General features: G+C 56.8%; 2 protein-coding genes across 2 annotated transcripts in view; both read left to right on the plus strand.

Annotated features, from left to right (window-relative positions):
- Nucleotides 1–2,905: 2,905 nt before the first annotated feature.
- On the plus strand, nucleotides 2,906–15,654 carry VOLCADRAFT_95362 (uncharacterized protein; the record flags this gene model as incomplete). The annotated part of the gene is made up of 21 exons (XM_002954442.1): nucleotides 2,906–3,026; nucleotides 3,292–3,557; nucleotides 3,876–3,951; nucleotides 3,991–4,037; nucleotides 4,416–4,578; nucleotides 4,829–5,123; nucleotides 5,561–5,789; nucleotides 6,148–6,174; nucleotides 6,431–6,496; nucleotides 6,550–6,606; nucleotides 7,366–7,478; nucleotides 8,168–8,291; nucleotides 8,800–10,159; nucleotides 10,300–10,332; nucleotides 10,635–10,675; nucleotides 11,172–11,352; nucleotides 11,614–11,899; nucleotides 12,438–12,522; nucleotides 13,951–14,072; nucleotides 14,265–14,397; nucleotides 15,130–15,654. 21 exons carry the CDS (start codon nucleotides 2,906–2,908, stop codon nucleotides 15,652–15,654), a joined length of 4,350 nt encoding a protein of 1,449 aa, XP_002954488.1.
- A 5,569-nt stretch (nucleotides 15,655–21,223) lies between these two features.
- The window catches only part of VOLCADRAFT_95363 (uncharacterized protein), a gene marked incomplete at both ends in the record, with an annotated part of 6,114 nt that continues 1,679 nt past the window's right edge, over nucleotides 21,224–25,658 (plus strand). The window contains 8 exons of the mRNA XM_002954443.1: nucleotides 21,224–21,449; nucleotides 21,752–21,851; nucleotides 22,292–22,391; nucleotides 22,968–23,039; nucleotides 23,651–23,708; nucleotides 24,177–24,235; nucleotides 24,799–24,909; nucleotides 25,326–25,437. Coding sequence (XP_002954489.1) covers nucleotides 21,224–21,449; nucleotides 21,752–21,851; nucleotides 22,292–22,391; nucleotides 22,968–23,039; nucleotides 23,651–23,708; nucleotides 24,177–24,235; nucleotides 24,799–24,909; nucleotides 25,326–25,437 — 838 coding nt within the window. The remainder of the gene's footprint in view (nucleotides 21,450–21,751; nucleotides 21,852–22,291; nucleotides 22,392–22,967; nucleotides 23,040–23,650; nucleotides 23,709–24,176; nucleotides 24,236–24,798; nucleotides 24,910–25,325; nucleotides 25,438–25,658) is intronic.

A 25,658-nucleotide genomic window follows, 5' to 3' on the forward strand; every position in this document is an offset into this window, starting at 1 on the left:
GCCTGCAAGCAATCACACAGCGAGGTGGTCAAGGTAAACGACACCAAACAGCACATCTTGTGCTTCAGCCCTCGGACCTTTTAGCGCCCTACATGTCGCAACCTGGCACGCGGCGGACTTGCCCTTGTTGTCAACGATGTGGGTTGTTTCGGTATGGTATGATGTGATTTGGGATTGGAGTGCCTTGCCTAGCAAAACCATGGGGGCGTCCTGACTACAGTACCGCATCGAAACTCTACGAGCTGGATGGCTCCTGGTGTGACACGCTCTCTTCTGGGATCCCCTTTGGCACTAAAGAAGGAAGCCATCCAAGGAAGCCGTGGAGCATTCCTCGAGCGTCGAATCGGCTTAGGGCAGGTTGGGAGTCGTCGGCGGTGAGGTAACCAACGGGATGGCCGCAAGAGTTATGCCTTCCTCCTCAGCCAGACCTGGGACGGCGTGTTGACAGGTACACCATGCGGCAGTGTACCGGACAGGTGCTGTGTGCAAGGCGCGTCGGGATAACAGCCCTGCCCCTGAGAAGACGCCGCCTCAGCAGTCAAGGTCACCGTTAACGGGTCCCGGCTTTGAGCAGCGGTCGAGGGGTCACGCACCCGCTGCATATCTGTGCTTGGCTGGCCCAAAGGATTGCACCAGGCGAAAGGTTTTGCAAAGTGGTGCGCGTGTTGGGATTGCGTCCGGAGTTGCCAAATAGTGTCCACCGCTGTGGATGAAAAGACACCTCGGAGCCAATAATTTGGGTTCTCTTTGCGAACATGCCCACCTGCCATCCTCGCCAGCCGCCATTCCTTAAGTCCCCAGCTGAACAGTGTACCCCCGGGGGACGGCCGCGTCAGCTGCACGCCGGAGCTGCGCCCCATGCGGCCTCGAACGGGCGTGGGCAGAAGCTCAGGGCCTGAAACGCCATCCTGTGTCCTCGCCGGGGTATTAGTCTGTGCTGCTGCACCAGCGGTTCCAGTCGAATCGGTAACTTTAGCTGCTGTGCTAGCGGTTTCCGCAGTACTGCCAGGCTTGCTGACAGTGTTATCGGATGCTGCAAGCTTGGATATACTAGGCCCCACTGTGCCCGTCACACTTTCGGCCTTCCGACCTGCCGAGGCCTGACGAGGTGGGGAAAGGCCGTCAGGTGGGCCGTCAGGCGAAAGGGGGTCTGTCAAGGGTATTCCTCGCGAAAGAATGCCCGTAAGCTTTCCATCACGCAGAGATTCGCGAACTATTTACCTTGACCGTTTTTACGACGATGCGCACTTGCTCGGCCGGAGCAGTGGTTCCTGTGCGTTCGACGTGCTGCCGCAACTCCCTAAATGCCCAGCCAGCATAACATATGATTAAAAAAATCGCCGAGATCACTAGCAGCCGCGGTAAAATGGAAAAGAAAGACACACGCGCGGGCTGGGGGTAGATGCGCCTGGTGTGCTGGTACGTACGCATCTCTCCTTGTACTTAGGTCAATATTTATTTCTCATTTTGTCAGATCAAGAAAGGTCTGGTCTGATCGCTGGAAAAGCAGGTAAACTGAAAGCTATAACAAGGATGGCCTCCTTAACAAAAGCTGCTTATGTAAATCTCATGTTCCCATAATTAACAAGTACAGAAGCTGCCCTCCCAATTCGGATTCAGGCGGTCGGCTGTTGTGAAATGCCGTTGCCGTATATCTATCAGTTGTGCAGATTATAACTACAGCTGTGCCCTTGCACACCATGACATCCAGAGGAGGCCATGCCATTTATTTGAAGTGCGCGGCATAATTTTCCTGCTCTTGTTCCATACAAGCAGTAAATAAGTGCGAGGGGGCAAGCACTCCTCTTGTTAGTCACCCGGACAAGATCATGGAAGCGGACAAGGAGACGCATCAACTGGTGAACATGAACATATCACAAGAGGACATTGTGCCTGGGTCAAAGAATGCTCATCGATCTTCTTTGCAAGCCTCAAGAGGCCCCACCTGACAGCAGAGCCTCAGCGGCCAGCCCCCTGATATCCCAAGCCATAGCTTGATGCACGCGTCATCAATGTCCTATGTTGGTAGCTGGGGATTATGCAGTTCATGCTCCCGTGCACAATCGCGGCCCATGACCCATTAAGCTGACTTCCTAGACCAGGTTTACTGCCGTGGTTTCAAAGCAGCAATAGCTGCTGTCGCGACAAGTCAAGAGCGCAGAACGTTAGCGCGTTGATAATGGATATTTGGACATCGTCTGTCCCGTATCTGGTGCATTCTACAGCACCCCTATGACCAGCGGTGGCTAAAACAGCACCGATTTCCACATTTACCCCTTGCCCAGCGTCACCTTACTTGCATGGCTATTGTCAGCAGGATGTAACACATTCCAAACGCGGTTTTGGGGTCTCATGCAAGGACGACGCATGCAGTACCAGACACCAGGGCATAAGCGTTGGTTGGCATACCGGACTTCGCAAATTTCGCAGGGAAGTTCAAGTAATGGGAGAACACTCCCAGCGTGCATCATCATAAAGGCCTTACTGGCAGCCGGCTGCTTGCTACTGAATATGAGATGCCATTGCATAGTAGCATGGTTTCCAGTGTACCGTATAAAGTGGTTTACTAATGCTTACGGACACTTTCAGCAGTGTCCTGTCCATGAGTTCCTCCATTTGTATGGACATTATACCATTACGCCTGCAATGTGACGGGAATGTGTGAACACTCCGGAAGGAGAGATATTTCTTTCCTGGACCAGCTTGACAGGATGCGTCGCAATGGCACCTAGCCACATTTTCATGCTTTGAAGAAATGGATGGATTTTGAAAAACCTGATTGCCACGTTGAAATTTTTGAAAGCGGAACTCCAGACGCAACATGGCGTTCCGCTGCAGTCCCGGGTGCTCACATTCACTTGTCGCCACAAGTTAAACGTGGGTTTAGAGTAAAAGTCGAGCAGGAATGGCCTTGAGAGGACAGGGCTCCCTCCAGTTGCTCCTTGGGAAATCCGTTTTCGGCGCGAAAAAGCGCAAAGCCGGCAAGGAGGAACCAAACACTGCGACCAAGCGACAGCAAACCTTTGGTATGTTATGTTCAGAGCATTCTCACAAAGGTCTGATTCTATAACCGTACATGTTTACGGCAAACCGCTGTTCGCCGCGGTCCTATCGCAGATCCGAAAAGTGGCTGCGTGTGTCACACAACCAATCAACCTACAGAAGCTCGACCGTCCCTTCCGCCAAGGCGGCCGCCCCGGCTGCAGCGTCCTGCGACCCCCCTTTCAAACCCAAATCGCCTGGACGGACATCCTCTCCCTGAACAGCTCCTGGATCCGCACTTGCATGCAGCAGAGCAACTCGATCTGCCTGCACCACCTGATGGCAGCGGCTGGCTCCGCATCGAGGCCGCCGTTGTTGGGTTACGGTTCAGAAGGGCCAGCTCGGCCGCCGCCGTCGCTGCGGTTGCAGCCACAGCAGTACCATCACATCCCAGTGCTGCCGCCGCCGCCGCCGACAGTACGGTGCACCGAATGAACAGCTGGCCGCCTGTTCAAGGCCATCAATATCGCTTGGTTCCGGAGCCCACCAACCCACAAGACGTAAATGCAGTCCAGGTGCGCTTAGTTTGCTGGTTGAGGAGAGCAAACGCAGCTAAGGAACCGAAAACAGCAGCGAGCGTGACGGCTCATAACGTCGCGACCAGCCCGCTCAGCCAGGGTTTGGGAGGCGTCATATCGGTACTACGCCGCATGCGTGATACGGCATTACCTCCCTTGCGACCCGGCCTGGTCTTTCTCATAAGGGTTTCTTACTTCTCAGCAGTCCACGAATAGACGGGGAATACGTGCGCATGAATGCATAATAAACATAGCACCTGCCTTCGTTTATGCGGGAACCGCCTGCCGTACGCCGTCACGAGTCCTGCCGTACAGGTCCTACTCTGCACCACAACGGCTGGGAGCAGCAGCGGCGGGCCCAGCGCTACGCCGCCTGCCGCCGCCAATGGCGGTGAGGACCTGTTGGTTGGCTACCTCCCTGCCGCCGTAGCCGCCCACCTGGGGCCTCTTTTGCGGGCTGGACAGCTCGAAACGCAGGTGGGCATTGCGTACGGAACAGCAGGGCAGTGCCCTGCCATGTAAGCCCACCAAGAGTGCCGGCAACGTGGACGTATATGTTTAGGTATGGATAGGCCACTTTCAGTGTTCATTATGCTGGCCATGGTGATGATGGTGGTGGTGATGGCGGGAGTTATGACGGCGCCATTTCCTGATGCAGCAGCGCGGCAAGGCGAGGAGAGCTGGAAGTGCAGCGGAAGCTGGGAAGTGCACACACAGTCAACCGCACTACCGCACTAGATGCAGCCGGGGTACCCCGGGCCCCCGCCGCGGCTACCTCGGCCACCTCGGCCACCAGCTTTGGCTGCTCGATCCCTTGCCTTCGCTGCACCCTCCCACATGCCGACACGCAATAAGGCCTATAGCCCCCTCGCAGGGGGCCAAAGTCTGGAGCCTGTGTACGTGTGGCGGAATGAGCACTCCATGGGCTACACCAGGGAGGGTCATCACACGGCCATGGCGTCTCCTGGTTATCCCATTAACGATGACTGCGGAAATTACTTCCTTTGCCATCTTCCAGGTGCATGTGTGCTGGGCGGCACACATGCAAGGCGCAGGCAGCGTGCCATTGGTCGTGTACGCGCGCGCGGCGGAGGCTGTACACAGCGGCGTCAGCGTCGGCGAGGGTGGCTGCAGCAGCAGTGACGGCGGTGGCGGCTGCGCAGCTTCCACCGCCGGGCCAGGAGCATCCAAGCTTGTCGTTTCCGACGGCGCCCAGACTTATACGGTAGTGGGTGATGGCAATGTCGGCACGGCCACCCGCACCGCAGCAAGTGCTCGGCTGCGTGGCTGTGGTGTTGGAGCGGAAGCTGCGGACTCCAGGGACGCAGATGGCGGTCAGAAGTCAGGAGACGTGGCGGGTTTGAGAGGTGGTACGGCAGGCGGTGGCGGCGCCGCGGGGCCGCGCGAGGGTTCCGGTGCCGACGGCGCCACTGCGGCCACGGAGGCGGCGCTGGAGGCGGCAGTGGCGGCAGCTGCCGCGTGGAGGCTTGCCCGCTCGTCCCCAAACACCGCGGCAGGGGAAGTGCTGCGTAGCAATTTTGCGACAATGGCGGCTGATGTCAGGTATGGCGGTACGACAGCCACGTTGGGGGGTTGTGTCTTGAGTAGATGACGGGAAATGTCTGTTTTTGATGAAGATGGTTCAGTTGGGTTCCCGGACTGCCTTTCGGCGGCGAATTGCGCTGTGTAGCGCTGGGAGTGGGAGCTGGGAGTTGTGAGGATTGGACGGGCCAGGTGTTGTTCATGATCAACCATGCGGCGCGAACCAAATATTTTGCTCAAATCGACTTGAATGATATAGACCACGACGGGCCAAAAGCCAGCCAAACCAACTAGAAGAGACAAAATCCCATTGCAAGCTAGGCCACCAAAAAATAAAAAAAGCAACAACAGTGACCCAAACCATGTTTTCCCAAGATAAATAAAACAGAGACCGAACCCGAACCCACGCAAAAAATGCTCAAAAAAATCCGAACGTTCGCTTCTCTTCCGCCGAACAGGCGCCACGACGGACACTTGTTGACCTCCCTGGAGCTCGGCCTGCTGGACAGACTGCAGGGCCTACCGCCGCCAGCGCAGTGCCTGTTCCTGCGCCTGCTGCTGCGCCGGGGTCCCTGGTTCACCCTCCGCGGCATCACCTACCTGGAGTGCGGTGACGTGGCGGTGGCGGCGGAGGCGCTCGTGGCGGCGGAGCTGGCGGTACGGCCCCAGCCTGAGGACTGGCCGCAGGTGCAGCGACGGGGGAAAAGGGTCTCGTGGTCTCGCCAGACAAAGATACGGCCACAAGTCGAGGGAGGGAGCTTGAACCACAACGCAGCGCACTAGCAGTGTGCAACGATTGACCTTAATGTACTTGAGCGGAACGTACTTGAGCGTAGAGGATAGATACCTGAATTCGTTTATAACTTGAACACATTGCAGTCGATTGCGAGTTGGCTACGTGGGTGCGTCTCCGTGCGCGCGGCCCCGCTGCGTGGTGCGCTTGCGAAACTGGGGAGGCAGCATACGGCTGGTAATTTGCTTTGCTGACCAGTTGACCCCGATCTGGGTTTTGTCTCCTGATTTGTCATTCATGTATGCCGCACAGGTCGCGGAGCTGTTGCCCGTGGCGGAGGTACGGGCATTGCTAGCGACGATGGCGGGCCCCAACCATCGCCGTCGCCACCATCACCATCACCATCATCGCAAGCATCAGCCAAATCAACGGGGCCTACGCGCACACGAGGACCCTCGTCGATCACTCAGCCAGCACCAGCACCACCACCACCACCAGCACTACCAACCGCCCCCTAAATCGTCAATTCTTGCCTACACACGGCGGCATGTAGACCGCCCTGCCGCCGCTGACGGTGTTACCGCCGCCGTCGCAGCGGGTGCAGCGACCGACGGGGTGCAGGATGCGGATGGTAGTGCAGGCGCCGGTGACGCCGGTGCCGGTGCCCAGGCTCTTGCCACCGGCACTAGGACTGCTGATCATTCGGTGGCACAGGCAAGCGCGGGCGCCATGGCGCCGCTTGCAGTAGCCGCGGACTGTGCTGCAGAGGTAGTGAGTGGCGGCAATGAGATCTATAGTGGTGGACGTGTCTTAAATGGTGGTTCAGGGGGTGGTCATCTCGCGGTCGGCAGCTTGCATGTCGGAGATCCGGAAGGAGACGGGGGTGGCGGCGGCGGGGGTGTCGGGCTGCGGAGCAGCGGGGCTGCGAGGGGCAAGCGACGGGGCTGCAGCGGCGGAAGTGCGAACGGCGGCGGCGGCGGTGGCGGCGGGAAGGCAGCGGAGATTGAGGAGCTACGGCGGCGCTGCACAGACTGTACGACGGAGATCAGCCGTCGGGTGTGTACGGACGATTTGGCTGCTGCGGGGCAAATGTGCGATGCCATGCAATGCCATGCCGTGCAATGTAGGCCGGGAGGGTAGCCGCAGCCGTTGCTTTTGCTTTGCGTGTACACCGTTGGAAGCCAGAGAACCCACGCAAGAATCAGCGAAATCATCCAACCAGGAAGTTTCAAGACTGCTGTCTCTGTTCGCCGCTTCCATCACTCTTATGAGGCGATTGTGGCAGAGAAAGTTCAAGCTGGTGGCCCCTGCTTTCGACAATTCTCCCGACCTGCCTCCATTCCCTCCGGTGCGCCAGGCTCCCTAACTCCTCCCTATTCCTCCTCCCTGCCCCTCCCTGGCCCGCCGTGCCATCCACACACGCACGCACACATACATACATACACAAACATACACTCACACACATGCACGCACACGCACATGCACACACAACACAACACAACACATAACCACCACACCGCACCAAGCCAGGTCGAGGCGATGGTGGGTCCCTGCATTCGGCTGTCACCCCCCTCCCTGGAGCTGTTGGCCCGCATGCAGCGGCTCTACTTCCTGGCGGAGGGTCCCGCAGCCGATCTGGGCAGGTGGGCCGCATTGGAGGGGGGAGCAGTAGGTCTGGGTTGCAGGGTATGTAAAGCGGGCCTAAGAGGAAAGTAGAAAGTGGGGGTTCCGCCGGAGAGGACTTGAGGACTTGTCCATTAGGAAAGCTGGGGAGAAAGGAGGGCGCGGGGCACGGGGACTGCAGCTGTAAGACGGGGAAACGGACATATCCGCCAAACGTTGCCCATCTCGTCCATCTTCCGAAACAAAGGAAGGCCAAACTGGACGGGAAGCGATTCGGAGTCGCGCCGCAACGTGCTCACCGAATGTGGAGAGTTACTGCACATCATGCGAACCTGCCATGGCAGGTCCTTGGACGGTGACGTTTGTAGGATAAAGAAAGCAGCGCCTCCTGCGGCGGCCCTGACTGCCCACCTGACGTTGAGGAATGCGTATCTCTGTGGTTGGGGAGTTGGATGGGTGGAGGGAGTTTGACGGCTCGACACAAACCCAGCCGCCAGGCGTCAACCTCTCCCACCCCCTAAGGGTCGGTCCTCGCTATTGGAGCTTTATGTACGGGGCCCCCGGGGGACCCCGGGGCCGACAAGGTTCATCCCGCCCAGCCCCCGACATCAATCAATCACAGCCCTGGCCCCAACCCTACGCACAACCACCATAACTGTCACAAACCCAAGACAGCACTCGGGCACCACGTCTTGGCCGCCGTCCGCAGGTTCCTAGCCACCGAACGCGGCGTCATCCGCTACCCCACCTATACCATCAACCGCTCCTCCTCCGCATTCACATGCCGCCAACAGCTCTTGGAGTACGAGCAGGCGTTGGATCACGCGGCGCAGGTACAGTTGTGCCAGTTGTGTCAGTTGTGTCAGTTGTGGGGTGATTGCCAGGTTTCACCAGGGGAGCTTGGGGTGATGCTGTCCGAGGGCGGGGTCGGGGTGTGTTTTGGGGGGCCGCCCCCCACGGGCAGCATTGCGCCGCGCACCGGAATAGATAGCCCTTAGTGTGGTCCATTAAACCGAGCCGTTGGCTGAAACCGGCAAGGATGGGACACACGAGCAACCTCACCGGGGGGAAACACACGCCGGCATGTCCATCCAGCTGACTTCAGCCCGGGGCTCCTGGTATATCCTCAAAGAACGCTCCGCAGAGATCCGTCGGTTCTTAGGTCCACAGCCCCTTTTCCCTCACTCCCCAAGACCCTAAAGCACACTCCTTCAGCATTCTTTACGCCGTGACTTGGAAGCCGTTAAGTGCCGTCAAGTTCCTTGAAATGGCCTTGAGCGCGGACACCCATGCGGCTAACCTGTCGCCGGCCTGCTGGCGTGTTTTTTCGCGGTTGCAAAGCTGGAGAGCTGCCTGGAGGCTGGAGACGACGCCGGCGTGGCGGCGGCGCTGGCGCCGGCGCTGGCGGCCGTGCGCGCTGGCGCCCACCGGCTCGTCCGCTGGCGCGGCGACGCCACCATTCCCGTGCGTGCCGTACCGGGTCCCTGGCCGTGGGAGGCGGCACCAACCGCTGGATGTGCTGCCGCTGACGTCAAGGACGGCAGCATGGCATGTCCGACGGGCGCCGCGAGTGGAGATGACGGTGGCATGAGTGATGGCGCCGGCGGGCCGCAGGTGCGCGGCTCTGCCGAGCCACAGGCGCCTGCGGGGATGTCTTCAGGGACGGCGTTGACAGCGGTGGCCAAGGCGTCGTGCACGTGCCATAGCGACGGGAGCTTTGCGGAAAACAGAAGTGCAGGTGGTGGCGATAGCGGTATGCGCCGCGGCGATGACCCGTGGGTCGGTGGTGAAGGCCAGTGCCTCCGTTGCGGCGGTGGCAAGCGGGCACCACCACCACCACCTTCAGGTGCAGGCTGTGGGGTTCTGGAATCCGTGGATCTGACGTACAGCAGCGATGACGAGGGCGGCGGGGATGGCGTGGAGATGGAGAACGGAGGTGATACGGTTACGCCCGCGGCGGCAGTGATGTCTACAGGTCCATGTCGCCGTGGTGCTGCTGCTGCCGTTGCTGTTGGCGCTGTTGTTGCGAAGGCAGTGGCGGCAGCTGCAATGGAGGCCGCGGCGTCTGTGAAGCCGGCGGCGCAAGGCAAGGAAGAGGTGGCGGCTTTAGGGCTACGTACGGAGCATGTAGTACAGCAGGCGATGCAGGGACACTTTCCTGTGGTGCAGGTTGCTGGCTATGCTGATGGCCGGCGTGTAGGTGCATGCCAAAAGCAACCTCCGCTGGGGGAGGTGGGGGGCCAGACGCCGGAAGAGGCCAACCGCGACGTGGGGACCGTCATTGACGTCGGTGTAGACGTCGGCGTCAACCTCAGTGTCGGGCATGACGGCGGCGGCGTGGCGGGGATCCTGCAGCCCGCCGGCGGTGGCGGCGAGGATGACATCATGTACGGCGACGAGTACGACATCCTGTACACCACGGACTGCGGGGGTGTTTCGCCTGGCAACACTGCCGCAGCCAATCCCAACTCCGACGCGTGCCGGCAGCAGCAGCAGCAGCAGCTGGACGGGGAGGTTGGGCCCCGGGATGACGCCCATCAAGTGTCACCAGATCGCCAGGAGCCCTCCTCGCGTTTAGATGTGGAACCCATTCCCGGTGAAATGCAAGAGCGGACCCAGCAGCCGCAGCCGCAGCCGCAGCCGCAGCAGTTCCTGGCGCGATTCTGCGCGGCGTGGGTGTATGCGAGCATGACCACTGTCGGTGAGTGTACGACTTGGGCGTTATACTGTACGGGATTTCCACGTGGGTCAGCGCCTTACATGACATTCCATCACCTCCCTCTCTCTCTCTTCCCCCCTCCCCCCCTCCCTCCCGCCCTCCCCTTTTCCGGACATCGGCAGGTGACCCCCCTTTGCCCAGCCGTGTTGGGTTACGTGAGTCCTGATATCCTTTCCCTCCGAATATCAGCTCGCTTCGGACAACACACCCACCCATCCACCCATTCACCCATGTACGATGGTCATGCGTCATGGTGTGCATGCGCCCATCATCGCCATCAGGGGTTTCCCGCCGGCATCCCGTCCCCCACATGGCGCCCTAACCCGCAACGTGCCAGACCAACTGTGTGTTTTTCTTAACTAACCGACTTTCCCCGTGATTTCCCCCGTACCGCCCGCCCTCTTCTTCTTCTCTCTCTCTCTCCTTCCCGTCTCACCCCTCTTCCCCCCCGACCCAGGTGTGTCCTTTCTGGAGCGCCACCGGCGGTACGGCGAGGCGGTGTGTTTGCTTCGTCAGCTGCTCCAGGGGCGGTGTTGCCCAGGACGGCGGGGGGAGTGGTGGATGCGCATGTCGGTGGACCTGCAGCATCTGGGCCGGGAGGAGGAGGCACTGCTGGTTTGTGCCTGTGTGTATGTGTACTCTGCCTGTCCCTATGTAGCTGCCTGTTTCTGTTCTGTAAGTCTGACAGTTCGTCTGTCTTCTGTCCGTGTACATTTACCTGCAAACGTGCTTGAGGGTATCGGAAATAGACGTCGCTTTCGGTGCGTGTGTTGTAGGATTTTGTGCGCCTCAGGGCTCCTCTTGCGCCCTCCGGGAATGTGTGCGCGGTCTGACGGCAGATGGGAGCGCACCTGGTAAACAAACAAAGCAATTTCGGTTCCGTTGCGTTCCTCCATTCCCTTTCCAACTCCACATTTGCCGACGTTCTGTTCCTTTACTCTTTTATTATTCCTTTTTCCGCTCACCGTTTCGTGCCTCAATGCGCCCGTGTCAGGTTGCCGAGGCGGCCTTGACGGACCCATGGGTCCGTCACGGCGACCGTCTGGCGCTCCAACGCCGAGTTCTACGGCTGGGTAAGCCGCCGCGGAGGTGGCGGCGGCCGCCCTGGGCGGCGGCGGCGCTGGCGGAGCCCCGAGAAGTGGTGGTGTCGGGACACATGCTGCGTGGTCGCACCGGTGCGGGGCGGGCACCCGAGGGGTTGTGCTGGGTTGTGCACGGGAGGCTTGGGTCATCTCTATCGACAGCTGAGTCGAAGGTTACGTCAGCAAGTAGTAGTAAGCAAAAGTAAACGAATAGCTAAGCGCGCCTGCATGATCCCCAGGCTCTTGGGGTTGCGGGACCCCGTTCTGTCCCTTGTCCTCCATTTGGGCACCATCTCCACCCCCTTCCTCCACACGCAACCCCGAAAACACACGCGCACGCGCACGCGCGCGCAGGTCTCAAGAGTCGCTTCCTGGCACCATCCGCCCAGAGCGTCGCTGCAAGCTCTGCCGCTGGCACGAACCCCCCGGGCCCTGCCCCCGCCCGCCCTTCTGCCGTTGGTGCTGCCGGCCCCGCTGCTGCTTCCCCCTTGGTGACCGTGGAGCAGCTGGCGTTGCTGCACTACTGCAGTCCCGCGGGCGGCGGCTGGCGGGGTGTGCACAGCGAGGGGGGCGTGTGGGTGACGATGTGGGCGCTGCTGTGCTGGGACGTGCTGTTCATGGACGTGCCTGAGGTGTTCAGGTGGGCGCTTGCGTGTGTGTGGCTGCGTGTGTGTGTGGCTGCGATAGGGGGCCGTGACAGGGCCCCCGCTGATCCGGGTGCAGACTGCGGACTTTGATGAGGAGGGGAAGGGCGAGGGGAAGGGGGGGGGAGGGCGAGGGGAAGGGGGAGGGGAAAGGGGGAGGGAAAGGGGGAGGCAAGTGCGCGCTCTAGGTGCATCGAGGGGGCCGTATGTATTCGTAGACCAACACACCGCATGGATGTGAAAGGGTGTTGAGCCCTGGGGTGTTGAGCCCTGGGGGGGCTGTGTGTGTGTGGGGGGGGGGGTCACATCCGAACAGGAGTAGGTTCCGACTCCGTTGGTCGCCGTCGCAGTCGACAGTCGGGGGCTGCATTACCTCGACGGCGACCTCAAACACCGCGTGGATATCAACTTTTAATATTCATCGTTGTGAAGCCCTTTCACTCCTTCCCCCCGGGCCTAAACTCTTCCCACCACGCACACACATATACACACGTACACGTACACACGCACACACGCACACGTGCACACCCTCAGGAACCCCTTCCAAACCTCCCCCTTGGATTTGGACACGGACGCGTTCCTGCCCGCCCGCCGCGCGGCGGTGGACGAGCGTCTGCAGGTACGGCATGGTGCCATTTACGCATGGGCTGATTACGATGGCGGTGTGGCTCGGCGGTGGCTGTAGTGGTTGTTGGTTGCGGCGGTGGTCCTCAGGCGGTGTGTTGGTAGTAGCATAGTTGTGGTGTAAATGGAGATACCCCAGCTGTGCATGCCGAGGTCGATTCCGGTTCGGATTCCAAGAGACACACATCGAATCCATGGTCAGCGATTCATTGTTTTATCTTTGTTTTGTTTTGCATGTTTCGCAGCTTTCCTTGAAAAAAATGTTTGTATTGGCTTTGCGTCAGCACCTCAATTAAAATGTTGACCGCGAAATGTGGTTATGGACATATCGCTGGTCTTTATCGCTGTTAATATCTGTGCCAGCTTGATTAGGCCGCTAGAGTTTTTTGGCCCGTTGCCTGTTTCAGCTCCCTGATGGGGCCTCTACACCTTCCTTCCTGCTTCCCGTCGTTGCTGTCCCGGCTTTTACGAACCTCTCCTTTCACAAGTTCTCACAACTTTATAAGAACATTTAAACATAAACGCAGCATAATTTATATCGTGGTTTGCTGTATTAAAGTTTGGCATCCCATCTGGCTTTAGCTGGACACCTAATTTCGGTTGGCCTTTCCAAATTCCTTGTATATTTGGAGAGGGCCGAAGGGCGTCAGCAGCTAGGTAGCGACTACCACCCGTGTTGTGCGTTCTCCTTAGCGGGCTTTCCTCTAATTTCTTCTTCTTCTTTCTTCTCCATGGCGCCTGGAGTCAAGGACGCGCGGACGGCACCGTACAATGCCCGTATTCGCAACTCAACTTCAAGTTGGAATGTATCTGGATCTGTGTACCATCGATCCATCCACCCACCTCCACCTTGTCCGCTTCTCTTTGCCTTTATCCCTTTTCCCACCTTCCTGCTTCCAAGAACATACCACACCGCCCAGGCTCGCTGACGCGGCCGCCGCACAATAACTGTTACTCATACGCGCCTTGCCTTGCCTCCCCCGCCCTGACCCTAATCTCTTCGTGCTTGTGTAAGAGGGACCCCTCGTCTGCTTCAACCGGTTGGGGCGCGTTATGCAGTACTTAACTGGTGAATGTGCGTGTATATGTATGTATGTTTGTGTGTGTTACGCCACCTTCTGTAGTCGCGTTACCCTCCAAAGGCATATAACCTGGGAGCCCATACCTGAAGCCCTGAGGGGCCACAAGAGCCCTGAGGGGGGGGGCCGAAGGCCGTCCGAAATAAAGAGATATCACAAAACGCGCAAGAAAAACTATTTTATACTATCGCACGGGAATTTTACTTTACATCGCTACCAAGCCGCAGCTGCCCGCATTGTGACCTGCGCACCGCCACCTTACCACCTGTGCCCGGCCATTCCTCCCTCCCCTTCCACCCCTTCCACCCCCGCCACCCCCGCCATCCCGCCACACCGTCTGGCAGTTGATTGCCTCCGGTGGCGGCCCCGAGCTGCTCCGCTCCGTGTGGTCCCGTCACGCGGGCACCTGGTGCCGGGGGGTGCACTGGGGGAGGCTGCCGCTGGGGGAGCTGCTGCAGATTGCTAGGTAGGTGAGGTGAGGTGAGAGGTGTTGGGGGTGTTAGCGGTTGGAGGTTACGCTGTAACGGCTGCGGCTGCTGCTGCGCACCTGCAACTTTGCTGCTCTCTGCTGGTGGTGGTGATGGTGGTGGTGGTTGTGCTTCTACGACTATCGGTACGCGGGAACTTCCCTCCTTCTCTCCCCCCCCGGCCTGCGCAGGTGCGTTGGCGGGCTGGGTCTGTCGGTGGTATGCCGCCGGCTGTGCGAGGACGCGGGCGGCTGGCGGGGCGGCATGCCGGACCTGTTGCTGTGGAGACCGGAGAGGGGGGACGCAATGGTGTCGGAGGTCAAGGTGGGGAGGGGAGGGGGAAGGGGGGTTGAGAGGGACCACTGACGATTCAAGCAGAAACCAGAGATTGACGGATAGTCCAGGAGAAGACAAATACTGCATCATCAGGGATATTTACTGACCAATGAATGGTGGTCATGGTGGCGACGTGGCCAGCTAGCTTGCGAAACGAGTTACTAGCTGCTGCCAAGTCCAAAAGTTCAAAGAAAGCAGGCGAAAAAGCGAAAAGACTACCTAGCCGCCGAGGTGAAAGGAAAGTCTTAAAGAAAGCAGAAAAGCAAAGGAAATCGCAATGGTGGTGAAGTGTAGGACGAAAGGGGGATGGGGGAGGGTGGGACCCGTGTGGGCGTGCAGCGTGTGTGTGTGTGGGGGGGGGGGTGCTGGCTGCCGCTCGATGGGCAGTGTGTACATGCGCCTGTCGGAAGGAGCGGCGAGAAGCAACTGCTGGTGGGAGGTGCTTGGGCCTTCCTCTGCGGGGAATACCCTTGGCGAGGGGGCGGGACTGTGTTGTGGAGTGTGCGGGTGTGTGGGAAAAGAAGAAGGATGGTCGGGAGCTGGCGGAAAGTTTTATGTGTGTTTGGGATGAAAGTCATCCTGGCGAGATCCCGAATTCCTGGTGCTTACACCGGGGCAATAACCACCTCCTCACCCTCACCCTGCCGACCCTCTCATCATCCCCCGGGGTATGGCCATTTCGTCCTGGCCGGTGCATGCATTCCCCCGCGGCCCCCACAGGGCCCACGGGACCGATTGAGTGATCAGCAGCGCGCGTGGTTGGCAGCACTGGCGGCGGCGGGTGTACGGGCGGAGGTACTGCGGGTGGTGGAGGCGGCGCCGCCGCCACGGCGACATGCGGATCATGGAGCGCAGCAGCGTGACGCCGAAGGTGCTGTTGATGCTGCCGTTCCCGCTGCTGTTGCTGTTGCTGACGTGGCGGCGGCGGCGGCGGCAGCACCAGCAGCAGTAGCAGCTCTAACGGGCGACCTCGGAGGTGGGGGTGCGAGGGCTGGACGGCGGGTGCTGCTTCGGGGACGCAGGGCCGCGGCGGCGGTGCCAATTGCCTGTGAAGGTGTGGCGGCGAAGCGACCTGAGGATCACCCGGCAGTGGCGAGCTTCGGCGTTGGAGCGGCCTTGGCTGTGCCGGCGGCGGGGGCTTCGCTGGCGGCAGCACCCTGCGGCGGCATAAGTAGTTGCGGTGCTGTGGATGGGGTAGTCGTAATCAGCGATGATGGTGGTGACGCTGATGCTGATGACCACTGACTTTTAAGTATATAAATGTAACGGCGTTCAAAAATCGTGACAGTAACGGTGGCGGTCCCCTAACTTCACACCCACCCACCCACCCACCCACCCACCCACCCACACACTCATCCCCCCCCCCACACACACACATACGTCGGTGTCCCCGAGTACCCAAGACGCACCGCACCATACCATAGACGGTACACACGTCTCACGGTTACAGAGAAGGAATGGCGGTCGGCGGAAGGGTTGACGCTGTGCAGATGCGTGCGAATACAGGTTGCTGTACTACGGCCTCTCTGGTGGTGGCGGGCGTAGGGTCATATGACATAGCATGAGATAGCGCCCAGGCTCTCTTCAGTGATCCTCGCAGGATAGCCTTCTGCGAGGATCATGGTGGTGACTAAATACTTGGTTGGGTGGCCATGTGCTCCTAGAAGGGTTGGATTGAGTAGACGCGTTAGCGATTGTCATATTCCGGTGTCGCGGCCCCGCATGGGGGTACTGCGTTGGTGAGGAAAAAGCCGCCGGAGTTTCGCCGCCGCGCCAGGTGCCTTTGGGCTTTTCATCAGCTGTTTGCCTTCCTACATGCGTCTGTATGTCCTGTATCTGTTTTCCCATCTGCTTATTTGGTTTGCGAATTTTGAATTTTGGAATATTCGTGAAATGGGTAAAATTCCCTTGACGTCCTAACGATTCCTTTTATCGCCCTTTCAACTGGCAATCGGTGGTTTGACGGCAGTAACGAAGCGGACGAGGTTCAACGAGCGGTCCAGCAGTAAAATTAATTGTTGGTTCTTTCACTATCGGAAGGCGGCTGCAGCTCCAGCTGGAGCGAAATTAAAATTACGGACGTTCTGTAAGCCTCTTCGTTCGCTCGGCCCATGCAAGTTCTTGCGGCTTCAAAACGAAAATTCAAAAACGCTTTATTGAACGATATATTCTCGACACTGGAAGCGCTTTTTGGGATTTCCAAATGGGTGGCGGCCTGCCGGACAAATGGCAGGCGGGTACGAACCCGATTGCGCTCATTATTAGTCAGAGTTTACGATGTGGCAGAGGCGTATTTTATTTCCCATTCTGAATTACGAAACGGGTTGAATAGCGATTGTAAACAAGGAAGGGGGAAGAAGATGCGTGATGGAATTTTTCCTTTTGCGTGTGTATAGCCAAGGCCAGCCACCACTGGACGACAGGATGGAAGCGTCAATGCCATTTACGCGATGTCCTTCGCAACTGAGAGGCTTGCACTCTCCCTTAATCTGTTATGAAACTTAATTGGAGCGACCTAGGATTAGGGAACAAAACTAGCCCGGCAGGAGTTCCACTCTATAGGATCCATCTGTCATTATTATGGCACCGCAAATTTTATAGTTCGCCGCGGCCGGGATGCGCATCGCGTTGACTCCATAGAGTTGTTGTCGTCAACATCAATGCAAGTTTCGCGTACTATTCAGCGGTGTTAACTGAATGTTAGTGAAAATTGGGCGCGATCGATGAGGCCCGTGTCCTCAGGACTGAGGTCTTAAGCCAGCTCATGGAATGCCCAGCATTTTGTACCGTATGTCCAGTCCCTAATCTGGCACCATTCGGCTGCCTTAGCGGTGTGACACACAGGAACGGGATGTCGGCAATACCTTGCAACAATACAGTTAGTAGCTTGCAACGGCGACTGTTGCGCCGCAAAAGCCGTTGCACGGTGAAAGTCGGTGCCGCAGAATTTTAACAATGCTTGCTTTGAATGCGTGATTCGAATAAGTTTAAGTAAACTTCGCCGCGGAACTCAGGAATTAAAGGCATGGGGCTGGCTGGAGCCCCCCGCCCTTTTCCCCGTGCTGCGAGCAAGCTGACATGTTGCTCGCCCGCAGTTTCAGGAACAAGATGTGGAACAAGGCGTTCCTTCGATTTGCCAACGTCGAGTTATTGTGCATGAGTTGCGATGTGCGCTTGTCGACGTGTACTGTAGTCGCAACAGGTTTTAGGCGTTGTCTTTTGGGGTAGTTTTTCGAAACACAATTGTTTGGGCGCCGTGCCTCGAATATTGTATAAACTGAACACAAATTTTTGGGATCCAAGACGCGTGCCAGCTGAAAGCGTCAGCGTCAGCTCTATCTCGGATTAAGCCGGATGAAAGTTAAAACCTATGTGTTTGATGTGAAATGTGCCACCAATCAATTGTCGTTTATTTGTAGCTTACAAAAAAACGTTTGCGGCTGCTTTGCAGGCATTTTTCGGTTGTAGGACACCACACAAATTTATTATCACAAAGGTCAATGGGCAAGGTCCCAAGGTCCCAAGTCCGAGCAATTCTGTTGTATGGCTGCCAGGCGTGGGGCCCTTTTGCGCTGGCAGAGGTCATGGACAGGGCGGGAAGGCGGCGGGATAAAGCCAACCTTGCGGAGGGCATGTTCGAAGCCTGTTTGAAGGATAGTGCAGTCCAGCTGCAGATTTTATTCATGAGGCAGGTAGTGGGGACGGCACGGCCATCCCACAGGCTGTTTTACGCGGAGCTGGCTGAACTCCCCTTACAATATTACACGGTGAAGCAGATCCTCCGTTTCTGGAACCGCCTTCAAAAGCAAGTGGGATCCATTGCTCATGCAGTTTTACGGCAGGAGATAACCGATGCCCTGACCAACCCGGAATGGGAGGGTTGGGGAATCTCAATGTTACGACTGTTTTCCTTCTTGGAGTGCAACATTTGGAGCGGAATACCGCAAGAAGTCGTGGGGGTAAAGGAGCGTGTTGACTGGTTGCTGAGTAGACCTCTACCAGAAGGAGCGATAATAACGGCACTAAGAGAGCGTTTGATGAGTGGCTGGGACCATACGCGTCTGACTGTCTTGCCAGAGGAGTACCCATCAGATGGGAAGCAACCGGGAGTGCAAATGGCGAAGTATAAGCACTGGATGGGGCTGCCCTTTTCGGGAGCCGCAGCCGTCATGTGGCCAACACATGCTAAGGTTTTCATTCCTCGTTTAGCACATCGTAAGCTAATGCAGTTTCGTTTATGTTGCTGGGCTTTGGAGGCAAACAGAGCACGAAGGGGCAAGCACCATGTCCCCAGGGGGCAGCGGTTTTGCCACTGTTGTGGTACTAATAGCCGAATTGAGGATGAAAAACACGTGTTATTGGAATGCCCAGCCTATAATGATATTCGTGCTGAAGAGGGATTCGATCATCAACAGAGTATGTTGGAGGCCATGCAATGGGAACCCACACGTCTGGCGAGGATGTTGGAACGTATGTGGGCTCACCGAAACTCAATTACCCCCTTTGGACGCTAGTCTGGGCTGATGTGCGGTGTTTTTTTTCCTTTTCTCCGTGGCTTTTAGGCGTTGTAGTATTGTCCTTGGGCCTTCGGCTCGTATGGGTAGTCTTACAGGTATGGGGTCACGCACCCCCAACCATGTAACACACACACACACACACAATGGGCAAGGCAGATGCTAAAACAACAGGTTTAGCTGCTTTGCAGCACACCTGGGCAGGGCCTGCCCAAATTATTTGCCCAAAACTTGTTGGGTACGCACGATCGCACGTGAGCAGAGAATCTGCAAGTTTTGCGAGCTTCAAGCCATCGGGGACGAAGAGCATGCGCTTTTCAGGTGCCCAGCGTATAGCACATGCAGGCGCTTTCTGTCTGGTCTCAGGTGGATCGGACTATGGTTCAAATCCTATGAAGGATGCGATGGCAGCGGTTGCTGAAGTTGGCGAATCTTATCGGGGGTCCAAAATAGCAGGCGCGCTTCTACGGCATACCGGTGTGCGTTTACCGCTGCATGGGTGGCCCTCGGCACATATTACATGACCGCATATGCACCACCTATACCTTATCCGCTTTCGGCTGTCCTGCTGGGCGATTGAAGAGAACGACTTAATCACGTTCCCGGAGGAGGTCCCGGAAGGGGACACCTTTGCCCTACCCAGGACCCGGGCGTGGTGGAGGATGAATATCAGCTGAACACCACATGCATACGAATGCTTGGCATGGGGGCACAGGAAGATACCAGATAACTGGTACCGTGGGTCGGTAGCAACGGCAACGGGAACGTTATGACCTATCGTAACATAGCCATTTGTTGGAAAGTGAGCGACACTCATATACCAGGGAATGGTGACAGAAGTAATGGTGACAGCACGGGGGGTTCCGGTGCTTTGCTGTGTTTAACACCATTTAAGACCGGAATAGCCTCATAATGAATTACGCATGAGTCTGGAAGTCGAAGAGCTACAGTTGGGTTTCTTTGGAAGCGAGGTTAGGGACCTTCGATACATTCACTGGTCCTGTTGTTTCCTAAGTTTTTTGTCCGCATTAGGTTGGCTAATGATCTATCCGTTATCAGTTTCTTTTCATGATTCTCCTCCCGACATGTTCTTTATCCATTGGCCTTCTGGCTCGTTTGGGCCTTGCGATGACGGAAAGGCTATTACCAACGTTATCGTAAAGATAGTGATAGTAATACTGAACGATCATCTTCATTCTCGTTCTCATTATCACTTTATTTATCAACAACTGTAAGACGTGAATACCGCATGGGATCTTGTTATCCGCTCCAAGCTCCGACGCAGGCTCCTAGAGTTTAAACAGGGGTCACAAAAATCCTCGCAAATTTTTGTGATTAATTTCGTGATATTCACCAGTCTGCACCGGATGCTCTAGAGCCGAACATGATACCGCCCACCACAAAGAGGAAGGAAGGGCACTGAGCTACCGAGTGGGCCAGGCATGCATCGCTTATTGCAGATAAACGCTCAAAACAAATGTTTAAATAAAATAACACTTATCTCTGAGTAAATACACTGTATGCCAAAGTGTGCTTATTACTCAACTTGTGGGCGATTAGCTCCAGATTTTCTGGTATACGGACCTGTAACTTTACAGTTTTCTTCAAAAAACATTTTTAAGAACGATCATAGTCTTAGCGGTCAGCTTCCTGCCCCGTCTCCTGTGGGCTTGCTGCAAATTTGGTGCGTACCGTACCTGGAGGTCGCCTTTTTCATAGCTCTCCACCAAGCCGCGTAGACAAAAAATTATGGTCGATCTGAGTTCTTTCCTTACAGCGTATCCTCTCTTCCGTTCGTTTAATCCAGACAGCTAGTGCGATTTTGCAGGATGGTTACAACTGCCAAAGCATAATGCATTTTAGGCATAAATAATAAGTACATCATAACTGCTGTTAGTATAACTTCAGCCATTATCCGTCAGTGGATCTTTCCTTTTGCGAACTTGCCGCTTATCGCCTTGGTTTCCCTCTGCACGGTGCGGGGGAATATACGCACAGGACTGTAGGCTAGAACCTGACCATAGCTAACGGATTATCTGGCCGTCATCCTTGCCCCTGGGCCGCAGATCAACATTCGAGCGCAGTAGCCGATTTCATCGGGCCGGCCTGATAGAACATAGTGGCGTTACGGTTGTGAAATAAAATAAACTTTTTACCTATTGCGGTGCATTGACACCCATCGCTTCCTCATAAGACGTGATTGACGAAGGCAAGGAGCCCTCCGTTCCGCATCCACGCAACTCGACCAGCTAGCCTGCGCGACGACGTCGGCACGAGGAGGTGGCTGCTTAAGGGTTCATATGTGGCCAAGGGGCCCCTTCATGAACTGGGGCCCCGTCCTCTCACTCGGGCTGCTCCCCAGCAGCGATACCTGTGTAAATCAGCGGCGGCGAAACCATGGACAACAGCGCCACAGCGGCAGCTCTGTCGCCGTGCGGTCACTGCTGGTGGTGGTGATGATGATGTGCCTACTCGAACCCAAGGCTTGGATGCAGCTTGGCGGGGTCGAGGCGGCAACGCTGACTGGTGCGGACCGCTCACGTAGAGTAGTGTGCACGCATATACATGTACGCGGGCGTCATCCCAACCTCCCCACCCACCTGTGGGCCCGCTTCGCTGCGTGCGCATCTCCAAGCTGCTCAAATGCCCTTGCTTGTTGAATCGTAAATCCCTTTTTGCGCTGTCAGTGAAGGATTCCGCATCTCGATATCCTGGTGGTCCACGCGGGGCAGTCTTCCTTTTCCTGCCACAAACTACGGCTGGGCATTGTTACCGCACCAGCAACCTGAACTTCCTTTTTGACCTGGACGCTGGTGCGCTCCCTGCAGGTCGACAGGCGCGCTGGCAGTCGCAGAATTCCTTGGGTGAAGAGTTGCTAAACGGAGGCCCAGGCCGACAACAACAACAACAACAACAACAACGAGGCGGGTAAGGAACCCGACCCACGCCAAAGCGCACAATCAATCGTACGGAATTATGAAATGGAATTCTTATGGATTTCTGCCGCTGCCGTATGTGTATGTGCGCGTATGCGGCACTGCTCAAAGGGGCTCCTTGTAGTATCCTGGGTATCACGGGATCTGACATCCGCGGATCGGTTCTTTTCTGAAAAAGACGTGATACAACACTTTGGCCGCCCAAACACTGTGTGGGTCAGCGCAGTTTGGACGAGAAGTATTTTCTTAATCCCCGGGTGGCCAGTAGCTTGACCGGAATGCATTCAACAGGGTTGGGGCGCTATGGGCTCTGGTACTTTCATTATACAGCGTATGTGATCCCACTGCTCCTGCTCTGATGGGCCTCGGCCGCCTTTCGTCCCCTTAATCAATCAATCCCTGTTCTTGACAACGCGGTCCAACGCTCAGCAGGCCCTGGTTTGCACGACAATTGATGACGCAATTTGAAGACGCGTTCCCGTGCCAGGACCTCTGCAACAAGGAATGTGGACAGAGTCCTTGGGAGCTGCTGGTGGGTAGATGGCAAGATGCATGTGTGTATGTATGTATGTATGTATGTATGTGTTTCCGGATAGGATACATGCGGCATGGTTAGACCGGCCTCTCTCCAGTGTGCCTGGCTGGGGCAGGGAACATGGTGGCTAGGATGGAATAGTCCGCCTGCGGTCCAAGTCTTGGGATGTGCAATGGAGTGGTGAATGATGGAGGGAATGGTGAAGGTGACGGAACAGATTGTGGCGCGGATAGAGCTGGGTTGGCTTGGGTTTAGTTAGTGATGAGAAGAAGCGAGGACCGTTGCAGTGCTTGGTGGCCAGAGGGTTGGGACCTTTCGGCTAGCAAACCTGTGTCGTTCAATGCTTGGGCATTTCGGGTCGATGAGGCCCCTGCCGTTCGGCGGGCCAGCGACTGTAGCCTTCACGATTTAGGCACTTCAGGATAGAAAAAAAGGTAGATAGCTAGCTACGCAGTGGCCGCCCTCAACTTTTGTGGTACAGAATATGCATGCTACACGTGCCGTACCGCCGTACGTTTCACTTGGCCTGCTGGGACGCTGTGCTGTGTTTGCATACGTCGTGCATTTGCTCAGGGGATCACGAGGACCGTCCGCATCTTTGCCTCCAACACATTTTGCGTGCAGCTTCGGAGACGCGGCTGTGAGGTAAGTGCTGACTTGCTACGGGTCATTGGCTAGCCTGAATGGCAGGAGCTCAACGTCCCGAGGTTAATGAGCTTCCATGCTTGACGGAAGGAAGGAAGGAGCGACAAAGTGGATCCTTTTTTGCTTGGAATTGCTATAGGCACAACAGGGGCTGGGGAAGCAACGAACACAACTCTGCTGTGCCGCCGCTATTGCAGCACCCGCCAATGCAAAATCGAACATCCCTAGTGTTATGCCTCTCCGTGTGTGGCCAGACTGCCCTGCTTGCTAACTACGCCCGCACAAGAGCACGGCTGAAGGCGGCGCCACAGGCGCCCGTAGCTTCCTTTTCCATATCGTCATTCACGTAGGGGCCCGCTGCCTGGTGACGGTGACGGATAACAGGTTCCGACAGATCGCGAGGTGGACCATCCCATCCCTTGATCACATAAACCATGCTATGTGTGTGCCAGTCATGATAGGGTAGGCCAGGGAGAACTGAGGCCCTTACAGGGCACGTGTATATTTTTATTTCTAGATGCTCATGGCTACATCAGACAGCATGGCACTCAGCGAGTAGCTTGCATATGCGCGTGTCTCAGCGCCTCCCGTGATGGCCTGATGCCCGCCAGGCTAGCAGCTGCTGCGACCTGCTCTCCAGCGGCATTGACGCGCTCTCCATCAGCGTGGGTGAGCCTGGGTGCATACTGGGTTCAGGTTGAGGGGGGTGTCCGCCGCGCACAATGGTGTACGGGGTCATACTACTGGTAGTGTGTACGGTCGGGCAGATGATGCAGTACATACGGTACGCTACAGGTAGGTTGGATGAGCCACAGTGGCTAAGGAAGTGATGATGGTGCAGTATTAGTAAACGATGCAGAAGCCTAGGGTGTAGGGACTGGGGCATGGGGCATTCCTTGTCTTGCTGTATGTGCACGTCACAGGAAAGGTGGTTCAACACCCCTGTATGTCCGTATGACCGTATGTCCATATGTATGTCCGTATATCCGTATACTTTACTAGCATCACAGTTTGAGAACATGCTGCCCAGCAGTGCCTTGGCCTGCCTTGCACGAGCAGCAACTAATTCTGTGCTTTAACGGGAAACCGTAAACAACCCCCCCTCTCCTCCTCCTGCCGCCTTCGTCGCCTCCGCAGCGGCCACCGGCAGGTGCAACGTGTCCAGCATTTTGAGGGTGTTTGTGGGGGGTAGACAGGTACGGCATGCTGCCACGACACGTGGCTTCCGAAGGCTCCGTTAAAGGATGATCAAAGAAGTGTTTCAGTTTGCGCACATGCATTCCCTGCGGAAGAAGGCAGCCGTGCCGCATAAACATTGCTTCGACGCACTACACCCGCAGCGCCATTACCTCCAGCACCAGCAGAAGCATGGCGGAGCTCGCCCGAGTGTGTGTGTCTGTGTCTGTGTGTTTATGTGCATTTGGTGCACATATGTATTTGGTGTATGTATGTATGTGTGCATATATGTATGCATATATGTATCTGTTTTGACGTAGCAAGGCGGCCATGGAGGCAACGGGCCGACGGCAGCAACGTTTTGCCGGGACAGGTTTTCAACCTCGACGGGGTACCCAAGGGGCAGGCCTTCTTCTCACTTGCCGTCACACCACCCACACGACCCCGCAACGCCCTCATGCACATCATGCCAACAGCTGCCATACTGCAAGACCGGCATATGCGCGCCAGTACTCCAGTATCATCAGCTTACGCATTGTATCTTCCTGCGCCCTGTATGTATTGCGCTTCTGTCGTACTGCAGGTACGGCCGGTCGTGGACTATCCGCTTCAGTACACTGATGGCAGCCCATCTGATGTGGGTCTGTCCATTATTGATATGACCTCATTGGGGATCGATCTGGAGAACCTTGAGGTGGGTGCACCTGGACGGGAGTAGTTTTATTAACTGGCTATTCGTTATCTAGTGCTTCTGCTATCTAGTCAGTAACAGGGCAAGGACGTTGAAGCTGCTCGGGGGTTGGAGGTCCCCATGTGTTTGTGTTTGTCGCGGCTAATCATGGCTAGTGGTAGCTACCGGGGGAGAGTAAGGCGAAGGGGGTTCCCATGGCGACGACGTGACCCCCACCAGCACGTTTCCTGCTAGCATCGACTTAAAACACGTGCGCTTACACATAGAGACACACGCACACACACACATACATAAACACATGCAGAAACGCACTCATGCACACGCATGTCGAAGCACGCAAGCAATAACCATCCGCAGCCGCAAGTAGTTATTGAGCACACTAGAGAGCACGAGACGCCACTCGAAACCGCCATCTGCAGGTCTGCTACGAGGTCCGCAAGGGCTGTGCGGAGTGGGCGGACTTTTGCCGTGCGGGTTTGCCCGGCTCAAACGCGGGTTGTCGCTTCTCTGTGAATGAGGCGGATGCGGCGGGTTGGTTCGAATGTTGCAACACCTGCCCAGTCGGCAACTTTACGCTATCCGAACCATCCTCTTCAGACTCTAAGATCGCGCCAGGGGGGGCCGGACCTCCCTCATCCTTTCCGCCGCCAACAAAAAGCACGACACGAACGCCACCACCACTACCGCCACCACCACCCACCCGTCGCTTGCCACCACCGCCGCCGCCGCCCCGTCGCTCGCCGCCGCCGCCG

This window comes from Volvox carteri, assembly GCF_000143455.1.
Source record: "Volvox carteri f. nagariensis unplaced genomic scaffold VOLCAscaffold_43, whole genome shotgun sequence".
Lineage (NCBI taxonomy): Eukaryota > Viridiplantae > Chlorophyta > Chlorophyceae > Chlamydomonadales > Volvocaceae > Volvox > Volvox carteri.